The sequence below is a fragment of the Podarcis erhardii genome (assembly GCF_964252035.2).
Source record: "Podarcis erhardii genome assembly, chromosome: 1".
NCBI lineage: Eukaryota > Metazoa > Chordata > Lepidosauria > Squamata > Lacertidae > Podarcis > Podarcis erhardii.
The window spans coordinates 17,058,308-17,069,154 of record NC_138497.1 but is presented as its reverse complement, the minus strand read 5'-3'; the positions used below and the strand labels follow the sequence as shown (position 1 = coordinate 17,069,154).

Sequence of the window (10,847 nt, the reverse complement as noted above, 5' to 3'; positions counted from 1 at the left end):
GTCGATTGGCAAGCTTGGAAGCAACAGGGGAGAACAAAGGAGAGGGGCGCGTGTACGTGTCGTGCGGAGTCAAACTAGGGGATGCACCCCCCCAAAAACACCCCACCCTAAACCCATCCCCACCAACCTCCGGCGCCCCGTCCCTAGGTGGCTTGTCTAATGCCATTGCGCCCCCTTCGTCTCGGTGTCCCCCATTTCTCTCCTTTCCTCACGTGCAGGTAATACTGGATTCCCCGCGAGGTGGTGGCGTGCACGTGAGAACGCGCCCATCCCCTCCGCCTCCTTCCCCAGAACGTAAGAGGCTCGCCCAAGCTTGGGAGGAGGTGGGAAAGGTCCCTTCTCCGCAAGAAGAGCCCTCCCCGCTCCTCCTGCTGCGGAAGACGCGCGGGTGGACCTCCCTCCTTTCCCTTCCTGGAAAAAGAAGGAAAGGAGGGAGTCTCTAGCGGGAGACGCTGCGCATCTGTTTGCGGATGGGACAGCTGTCGTGAGCCGAGCCAGCCGAGGCGCGCGTCGCCTTCGTCTCCTCCCCTGTGGCGTGGGGCATGACCCCCTTCCCCAGGCGCGTTTTTGGGAGATGGGGTTCAAGGCTGCCAAATTCATCTGTTACTTCTTGTGGCCGCTGGCTAGCATCCCTCTTGCCCAAGGTAAGGAGATCGGGATGTTTTACCATGCTCACGGCGACGATCCTCGGCGTCCGGCGCAATGCTGTGCATGCTTACTCGCGAGTAAACGAATCCCTCTCGCGTTTGCGTGGCGCGCCCAAGGCAGGGCGCATCAAGTGGGGTCCACACTCTGTCCCTTGCGAGTCCTTTGTTTTTGTGTTCTTTGCTCGTGCTTCTGTCTCCCTTGGAGCAGGTCGCGTGGCTCTCAAGAGTTTTGTTCTCTCTTCCGCTCAATTGGGATGCGGAGCGAGAGAGCCAATTGTGTATCCATGCCGTTGCTTGTAGATCCAAAAACTGGCCGCCGTTCAGCGTACTATCTCTCTCGTACCCATCTCTATTAATAACCCCGTCTTCGATATTTAGTAAAACAGTTCTTACAAGCTCATTTGAAAATGAACGCCCACTTTTCCATCTGCCGTTTTCTTCCATGTTGGGGGGCGGGTGGGGTAGGTTGCCTCCCCTATATAGGTAGCAGCTCTAAAGACTGCAAACTTTCTCCCAATCCTCTGTATTATTTTTAAACAAAGCTTTTAATGCCTCTGTAAAGCTTTCCTGTTGTAAATATCTTCCAACTATTGGAGGGGGAGAGTGTCGTTTCTGTGTCCTGTCCCGTCTCCCCCAGTCCCTCAGTTTAGAGAATCATAGAAACCCTTCTTAGCTTTTCAAATGTGCTAGCAGTTTAATTACTGCACCACTACAGAAAGTTATTTGCATTCTCCATCTGATGCAATTTGCTCCTAGTTTAAGGTCATTGGTGGTTAAGTGTGTTTGAGAAAGTGTCACCTGATAAGATCCAGCTTGTGTAATAACATGTTTCAGTGTGAGCTACTTTGCACAGAAATTTCACACATTGTATTTGTTTTAAGGGCATGATCCAGTTCCATTTATTTATTTTTTAAGGGCATGAACTCCAGTTTCATTTATTTAAGCGGAGCAGTTGTAACTGCATGCTTAATTCTGCCGGTGAAACTTAAAAACTGAACTTTCAGTGCTTCTAGGGACTGCAGTGATATAATAGGACTTCTGAGTAGACATGAATAGGATTGTGCTGCCAATGTTCTGATGTTGGTATGCCTGTTCATTTTTGCCAAAGATGAAGGGGGCGATGAGAGATGGGGTAGTACAATGCCCAGTTCTATTAAATGTTTCATGTATCAGTTAACTTCCGAATTCACTGTGTTTGCGGTCAGCCTATGTGATCATTGTTCTCCTAAGCAGAAGAATGAGTTCAAATATAACTTTGTCCTTAAATGCATCATATATTTTTCAGAAGGAACTTTGGTTCATGGTCCAGATCTACGTATGATTTTACAATTACATTCTTTAAATATATTGCAGTGTCAAGATCTGCAATATCTTTTCCACTGTCATATTGAGTTCCACTGAGTTCCACAAGATTTAATGCCAAATAAGTGAATATAATGTTACTGTGGCCTTTGAGTGCAGTCTAGTGTATATTTACCCACATGCAAGCTCCACTGTGTTGAGCGAGGCTTGATCCCAGCAAGTGTGCACAGGATTGTAGATTTTAGTTCTGAGTAAATATGCACAGGTTCTGGCAGCAAAGCCTGATTTTATTTTGTCTTACTTAGGTGATACATTTCACAACACTATTAATGTAATGAGCTTCAATTAACCTTTGCATTTCTTTGCGGTTTAACCAAATTAGTTTTTCCCAATCAAGCATCATTGTTGGACACATTTAGTGTTTATGTTGTTGGGATATTTGGATGTCAAGACATCTTGGAGCCAGGAGCTGCTTTTGCATGAGTAGCTAGTAATTAACATTTGCTCCTAAATGCACTTCTTTAGGAGTAAGCTCCCTTGAAGTCCATGGGATTTCTTTCGAAGGAAAAGTTTCAAGGAGAATAATATATCCAAGGGCATGAATATGAAATGAGAATGGATTAGTAGTCACAGATGGGTTCTTTTATACAACTTGAAACCGGCATCACTTGCATTGGAAATTCTGCGCTGCGGTTTTTCTTTTTTAAAATATACATCAAATTTTATGCTTTTGCTGTTTTCTTATTTGTCACCCTGGCCTTTTGAGGGAGGAAGTTCAGGATAGAAATTTAATGAACAAAAACATTATTGTATCAGTGGCAATTATAATACTATTTAGAAGTTTGTATTGCGTTTTGTTTTCAGCTCTGAGGCTTGTCACAAGTAGTAGCTGCAACAAAATGTTACAGTATGAAGTACTACTTCTCTGGATTCCAACCACTCAAAATCCCATCCCCAGTTTCCCGCTCCCCCTCCCGCCCTACTAAGCATGCTCAGACCTCATTACACTGCTGAGGTGTTTTCCTCCCTGCCCCCTCCCCTAAAGATGCCTTGTGTTCTTGCAAACCTTGGGGTTTCCCAGGCCTGCTGACATCTCCCTCCTGTAATTGGATTGTACTGTTTTGGCTATATAAGCATCCACACTCAGGGTCTGAGTCTGATTTAGAAGGAAATAGTTTCAAACTTAGAAAACAGATATAGGTTCTAAAGCTATGCGTATGTGCTGCTAATGATATATTTGCACGGGTAACATTGTCATTTTAAAATGGGGTCTTAGATCAAAATGATCAGACAACAGCAAAGGTTGCTAGGTTTATCGAGGGTGCAACGAGATTAAGGGCCACTATCTGCACGATAATCTTGGCCATTTGAATGCCCTTTATACCCATTGCTGTCTTTTTTATTTGTATATATTTTACTTGTATATATTGCTTGTTTTATGTTGCTATGGCCGTTGGCTAATGCGAATAAAGTTTATCTTATCATCAAAGTGGGGGCTTCACTCTAAAACAGAATGAGGAGCTCTTTTTAGAAGCACTTCTGCAATATTATGTTGTAAATCTTACTATTTTAGGTGTCGAATGTAAGCCCGGTTGTCATCCTGTAAATGGATATTGTGAAGTTTCAAGTGAATGCAGGTAAATTAAGATTTTTATGCCCAAGCTAGAGAGCGCTTGTTTCAGTTAATCATGCTTTTGAACTCTATTCTATTTTCAACGTACAGGAGCATATTTGTGTGCAAAATGTAATTCAGTAACCAATGCTTTAATTAATAACCGTGCCATCATTTTACCCACACCTGATTTAGATTTATTACGGCCTGTGCAACACTTAAAAAGCAGACCAATGTTAATTATGAGATACAAGGTTACCCAGCACAATAAAACAACAGTAATTGTTTAATTAGTTAATTTATTATCTTTGCATAACACTTCACACATCCAGAGACACCATAAAATGTTTTACAATTATGCAATGCAAAATATGAAAGGCATTAGAAAAAGTCAATTAAACAATCCAGATACGAAGCACTAAAAGTGTTTGTCCCCCATGGAACTGGCGGAAATGACTGGCAGAATCCGAGACCAAGGTGAAGAGTTGGTGGAAGAAGATTGGAAGAAATTTAAAGTTTATCTACAGAAACATTGTAAAATTAAGGAATGTTAGAATGAAGTAATGTGGCTTTAGCAGAAATGATATAAAGGATTAAGTAAAAATGGATTGTTACTTGGTGAAAGATGAGAATGTAAAATTACAGTATATTAAGATAAATTATTAGGATAAAAACAAAGCTGGAAAGGATTTGCTGAAATATCTAATTGAACTAGAATAAAAAAGGGAGGTGTGAGGAGGTCAAGGAAACAAGCAAAGGAAAGAAAGTTATGTAAAGGTTTGATTTGTTTTATTTTTTAATTGTTTGTATTTTTTGGGGGGGGTTGGGTTTTTTTCTCTCTTTGTAACCTTTAAAATTTGAAGAACTATTATTTTTTTTAAAAAAAAGTTTTTGTCCCCGGAAAAAAAGTTCTCTAAAAAGCATCACAGGATATCCTGAAGAACTCTGCTGGATCTGCATCCAGTTCTCACAGTGATTGACAGATGCCACAATGGGAATCCCACAAACAGAAGCCGAGAGCAGCCTAGGATTCGCAGCAACTGTTGTTCTGAGGCATATTGCCTCCATAAAGGATGGACGACAATAGCCATTGATAGTAACAGTCCTAAAAAAACCAAAACGTTTCTTTGCAGAGAAAAGAAAAAGCAAGTTATTTTAAATTGGGTTTTTATGTGTGACGCTCAGATGCGAGACACAAATGAATTTGAAATCCCATTATCTCCAAGCATATGTGTTTCGAAACTTGTCCCCTCTTGTAATAATAATAATAATAATAATTAATAATAATAATTTTATTTATACCCCGCCCTTCCCAGTTCAGAAAACCGGGCTCAGGGCGGCTAACGACAAATTTAAAACACTTAATTGATGCAACAAAAAACAGCATAAAATACAGTATAAAACGTGAATAACAATAAATTCAGAATTCAAAAATCAATTTAGGGGGAAATCCATCCAATAAACATTTGATGATCAGCAGGGCTAGCTGGCTAAATTAGTCCTATTTGGGCCCGCGAGGAGACCAGGGGAGAATTAGCTGTGGGATCCCAGAGCGGGTAATCTTCATAAAAAGGGGAGGGGGAGGGAAGGAAGGTCAGGCTAAGTTCAGATTGAAAGCCAGGCAGAATAGCTCTGTTTTACAGGCCCTGCGGAACTAAGTTAAATCCTGCAAGGCTTTGGTCTCATGGGACAGAGCATTCTACCAGGTCGGAGCCATCACTGAGAAGGCCCTGGTGGAGGATAATCTGACTTCCTTAGGGCCTGGGACCTCTAAACTATGATTATTCATGGACCTTAAGGTCCTCTGCAGGGCATACCAGGAGAGGCGGTCCCGTAAAGACATGTAGGTGTGCATGTAGCTGCACTATGTGTATAGGATTCCATTAGAGGAATAGTTCATGACTGGTCAAATCAAGCCATCTTATTTTTGGAAGCTCATCTGTTACACTTTCCAAATTCTTAACTGTATTTGCAAAGGAGGTCTTATCCTGGCTTGATATCTTAGAATTAAGAGTTAGAAGGGACCACGAGGATCATCAAGTCCAGGCATAGACAAACTTGGCCCTCCAGATGTTTTGGGACCACAGCTCCCATCATCCCTGAGCAGTGGTCCTGTTAGCTAGGGATGATGGGAGTTGTAGTCCCAAAACATCTGGAGGGCCGAGTTTGCCTATGCCTGATGAAGTCCAACCCCCTGCAATGCAGGAATATGCATCTGTCCCATATGAGGTTCAGACCTGCAACCTTGGGCATTATCAGCACCATGCTCTAGCCAGCTGAGCTATCCAGGCTTGTTTGACTGTCTTTTCTTTAGGTGTCAGCCTGGTTGGCAGGGCCCTCTCTGTGACCAGTGCATCCCTTTCCCTGGCTGCCTGCACGGGACCTGTGCCAAGCCGTGGCAATGCATGTGCAAAGAAGGATGGATCGGCAGCCTCTGTGACACAGGTTTGCAAACCTCTTTTGCTTCCTCTGGCCAAGATCCAGGTGGATCTATCCATACGGTTACAGCACCACCTGGTGTTACAGATAGGCAATTACTTTAATAGCATTGTGTTCAATTCAATTCAATTATCTTTAATACGGTCAATGACCAGAAAGCAATTTATAAAAGAAATACGACATTATAAGCAATATTGTGCTACAAATAACAGTGGAAATATGGCCAATTCACAGAATTGGTGCTTATATTTATGACCAGGTTTCGTCTGTTAAGGTCTTAAGAATTAAATTCAAATGTCGCTACTGTTTGTTATCGTTCCTTCGGTGTTTACAATTTGGACTCCGTTGCTGACATCATTGCTCGTCTTATTCTTGTTGCAGTGTAACAATACTTTGCCACTGGCCTGTTGATTTCGGGCTCTTTATCAGCTAGGAGGTGTTTGATATAGGTGTCATCTGTACTATGGGGTATTTTCCTCAGGATCGGTTCGATCAGCTCCTTTCTTGAGTCTCCCTCCTTTTCTTGAGTCTCCCTCCTTTTTGCAATGAAGGCACCTTGGAGTTGCAGCTATTCAGATGAGCAGATCCTTAGGGTTGCCATGTGTCCTCTTTGTCCAGGACACGTCCTCGTTTTCAGGGGTAAAATTTGTGTCCGGGTGGATTTTTTCAATTTGCCAAAATGTCTCTGGCCATAATTTCTGGATGAGACATAGAAATAACTGGCAGCTGAAGATTTGTTTTCCTATTCTCTTCTCCTCCCCTCAGCAATATATTGCAGCTCCTATAGCCTATATATAGTAGGGGTATTTAAAACGAAAGTCGTCATAGCATCCTCTTTTGCTCTTCAGAATATGTCAACCCTCAAAGTTCTACTTAAGGCCAAACTATATGTCAAATGGGAAAACTGGTATATAGTTTTAATCTTAGAAGTACCAATGTCCTCCTGACACTGGGAGGGAACTAAAGCAGGAGATTTGAGGTTATTCTAATTCCTCATTGCTTCTCAAAAAGCTGAAAATCCCACAGCGTGTCTATTTCAAAACAGATGCAAACAGATGTAAGTGGTCTCAGTAATGGGGGTACATCCACATCTGCCCACTGACTTCGTCACGTCTTTCTTCATTCACCTGACACATGTGCCTGTGAATAACATAATTAAGTTGGGAATAACATAATTAAGGGAAAGGTTTTCACATGTATCTTGAGTGACCACACCTTCTCTGTTGGATGGCAGGATCCAGAGTGAATTGAGATTGAAAATGGCATGTTGAGGATGAGCAAGAAGAATTCCAGATTGAGGGAAAACTGCTTGTTTTGTGCTACAAACGGATTTGTGTGCATGCACCCCAAGATTCATATGTTCATAAACATACAGTGCAATTGTATACCTGTCTGCTTGGGTATAAGTCCCATTGAGTGGGATTCACTCCTAGGTAAATGGGCATAGGATTGCAGTAATCATATGAAAATAACATTGATTTTTTTTTTGTATCATTAATATAGATGTTCATCCCTGCTCTTCAAAACCTTGTACAAATAACTCAACCACTTGTATTGAAACTGGCGATGGAGGATATATTTGTTTGTGTGCTCAAGGATATATCGGGGGAAACTGCCACGTGAAAAAGGGCCCTTGTATAGTGAACGGGTAACTATGGACAAAAACTTGTGAATGTCTTACTGCTGTCTTTTATTAGACTGACACCTACATGCATTTGCATACAGGCAGGGTCGGATTTACGTATAAGCTAAACAAGCTATAGCTTAGGGCCCCACTCTCTTGGGGCCCCCCAAAAAAATTAAAGAAAAAAAACAACCTGGATGTACATTTCCAAAATATAAGATAAAAAAACAAATAAAATAAAGCCTACATACAGCAACAGTGTTTTGTGTTGTGTAGGCTCCTATGGTGTAAGTAAAGGGCCCCACCTGCTAGCCTGCTCCCTAAAATATCACTGCTTTGCTCATTTCTATATACTGTATAGGGTGCCTACATTCTGCATGTGCAAATGGCTTTAGATACCTATTAGGTCCATAAATTACCATGTAGCATATTCCTTCCAGTAGCACCTTAAAGACCAACTAAGTCAGTTCTTGGTATGAGCTTTCGTGTGCATGCACACTTCTTCAGATACACACGGCTACCTATCTGTAACACGGCTACCTATCTGTAACATGTAGCATATATTTAACACAAAAAACAGTGACAATTTGTTGTTGACAAAAGACAGCTGGACATAATAAGGGCCCCATTACCTTCAGCAGCTTAGGGCCTCATCAAACCTAAACCCTGCCCTGCATACAGGGGAGGGGTCCCCAACCTTTCAGGGCACACTTGGAAACGGTCATGGGTACCACAAAGTGCCCATTTCTCAGAAGAGAAACTGGCAATGCCCAGACCACCACCTTGCAAGCAGGCAAACACAATGCAAAACAAGCAGAGCAGACCACAACAACAGTCTCCACCAAAATAAAAAAGTGCCAAAATACTCCGATAAAGAAGGATCAGGAGTGTGTGTTGTTGCCCACATGCACCATGTTGAGGAGTCCAGGCATAGGGCATCATCGTGTCAGCCAGGTTTGTTCATTCACATGCCTCTACCATTCACCCATCAAGCAGGTAGCATCTAATTCCTGCAACAAGAGGAGCATGTGAGTGAAGGAGAGCAAAGCTACCTTCCCTCCCCACTGTCCGTCTCTCTTAGGACATGTCTCCCCAACTCAGCTCATTCCTGGCTTTGGAGATATAATAATAATGATTTCTTACACCCTGCCCATCTGACTGGGTTGCCCCTGCCACTCTGGGTGGCTTCCAACAAAAATACAGAAAACAACAACATCAAACATTAAAAGCTTCCCTGTATAGGGTTGCATTCAGATGCCTTATAAACGTCAAGTAGTTGTTTATCTCCTCGACATCTGATGGGAGGCTGTTCCACAGGGCGGGTGCCACTACCAAGAAGGCCCTCTGCCTGGTTCCTTGTAATTTCACTCCTTGTAATCAGAGCTGGACCTCAGTGTCCAAGCTGAATGATGGGGGTGGAGACGCTCCTTCAGGTAACAGGTATATAAATGGGGGCAGAGCTATTTCATTCTACAGAAGGGAAAATACCATTTCTGGCTTTTTCATGGACTTCCCCTTCTGCCTTTGTTGTTTTGAACTCCAGTTCTCCCTGCCAGAATGGAGGGACCTGCGTGGACAACAACGGATTTGCTCCTCACGCCTCCTGCCTGTGCCTTCCTGGCTTCACTGGAATTTTTTGCGAAATAGATACGGACGACTGCGAGTCGAACCCTTGTGAAAACGGAGGGACGTGCACCGATATCGGGAGGGGCTTCCGCTGCATCTGCCCCTCTGGTTACGGAGGTGTGTTGTGCAGCAGTCCCATCACGATCTGCACGAGTGGCCCGTGCAAAAATGGTGGGACGTGTCGCCAACGCCCTGGAGGGAGCTTTGAATGCATTTGCAAACCACCCTTTGCCGGGGTCACCTGTGCTTCTTCCAGCAGAAACACAAGCGTCGGTGCAGAGGCTAAACACAGGCCGAATCACCACCCGCACCCGAAAGCTCACCACAAACCTGTTCACGAGCCAGACGTCTTGACCATAAAAGAGACGATCGAAAACAGGCAGCATCTTCTCAGTAAGAGTCAGGTGATCTGCTTCCTGGCCCTCGGCCTGCTGACGTGTCTCGTTGTGCTGGGGACAACCGGGATTATCTTCTTCTCCAGATTTGAAATGTGGTTAGCGAATGCCAGGTACAGTCACCTGGTACGCAAGGAGAGGGATTGCTTCCTCAAGGCCAATGAAGGTGAGAACCTTTCGGTGAATATCATCTTCCCAGAGAAGATCAAACTGACTAATGAATAAGGACGAATGATACGGTCGTCTGGACTGTGCCCAAAGTCTTATATTTCGCAACGTGTGCTCTTGACGTTTCAAGTGGTTGGCTTTACTTTTTCTTCCCTTTTTTCCTGGCTTTGGGACCGGTTGACAGACAAGAAATTGACTGTGTTTTTGTCGCCTAAAGAAATTTCCCATTCCCATTCTAGTATGATTTCCCACCTACATACGCACACAGAATCATATGTGGTGAACACATGAATCTTTATTTCCTTTAAAAATAAACAAAAGGCAGGTGATACCTTGTGGAAAATAAGAGAACTGATGTTATTGTACTGTGTATAGCATGTCTGGCCATCGTGCTACTTCTAAGTCATTTTCCAGTGCTTATTTTCTAATAAAGGATATTTAAGGGCTATATTGATTTATCTGTTTTCAAGGGTCTTTGCTGTGCTTCACTGACACTGATGCAGGCTTTTAACTTTGATCTGGTTCAGGCTGGTGCTCTCTTTCAGGAGTGGGGAATTTCAGATGCTGGGGCCTAACAGGACCCCCAAGCCTCTCTTATGTGGCCTTTGGGGCTCTTCCAGGCCATATCTCTCGGACCCTGAGGATCATCTAGTCCAACCCACTGCAATATTAAGCTGTCCCATACGGGAATCAAACCTGCAACTTTATTAGCACCACACTCTAACCAACAGAGCTTAGAATTGTAGTCCCAACAACAATTGGAAGGTGCCACCGCTATGCCTAGTCCAGGCGTATGAAAGAGAAATACAGTGGTGCCCCACAAGACGAATGCCTCTCAAGACGGAAAACCCGCTAGACGAAAGGGTTTTCTGTTTTGGAGGCGCTTCGCTAAACGAATTTCTCTATGGGGTTGCTTCGCAAGACGAAAAAATCTTGCGAGTTCCCGTGGGTTTTTTCCGCCCCCCCCTTTCCTAAGCCGCTAAGCCGCTTATCAGCTGTTCCACTGATAAGCCGCTTAACAGCTGATCACTAAA

At 43.5% G+C, this 10,847-nt stretch overlaps 1 protein-coding gene across 1 annotated transcript; it reads left to right on the top strand.

Annotated features, from left to right (window-relative positions):
* Nucleotides 1–305: 305 nt before the first annotated feature.
* DLK1 (delta like non-canonical Notch ligand 1) lies at nucleotides 306–10,267 on the top strand. The gene is made up of 5 exons (XM_081864651.1): nucleotides 306–644; nucleotides 3,523–3,586; nucleotides 5,876–6,006; nucleotides 7,504–7,648; nucleotides 9,168–10,267. The coding sequence occupies exons 1-5, from the start codon at nucleotides 575–577 to the stop codon at nucleotides 9,868–9,870; spliced, it is 1,113 nt and encodes a 370-aa protein (XP_081720777.1). The 5' UTR covers nucleotides 306–574; the 3' UTR covers nucleotides 9,871–10,267.
* Nucleotides 10,268–10,847: the final 580 nt, after the last annotated feature.

Bases quoted from the DNA above. Each gene is read 5' to 3' on its own strand.
- DLK1 (XM_081864651.1), top strand. From the start codon at position 575: ATGGGGTTCAAGGCTGCCAAATTCATCTGTTACTTCTTGTGGCCGCTG. The intron at 645-3,522 runs GTAAGGAGATCG...TTACTATTTTAG, and splicing joins TAGCATCCCTCTTGCCCAAG to GTGTCGAATGTAAGCCCGGT. The intron at 3,587-5,875 runs GTAAATTAAGAT...TCTTTTCTTTAG, and splicing joins GAAGTTTCAAGTGAATGCAG to GTGTCAGCCTGGTTGGCAGG.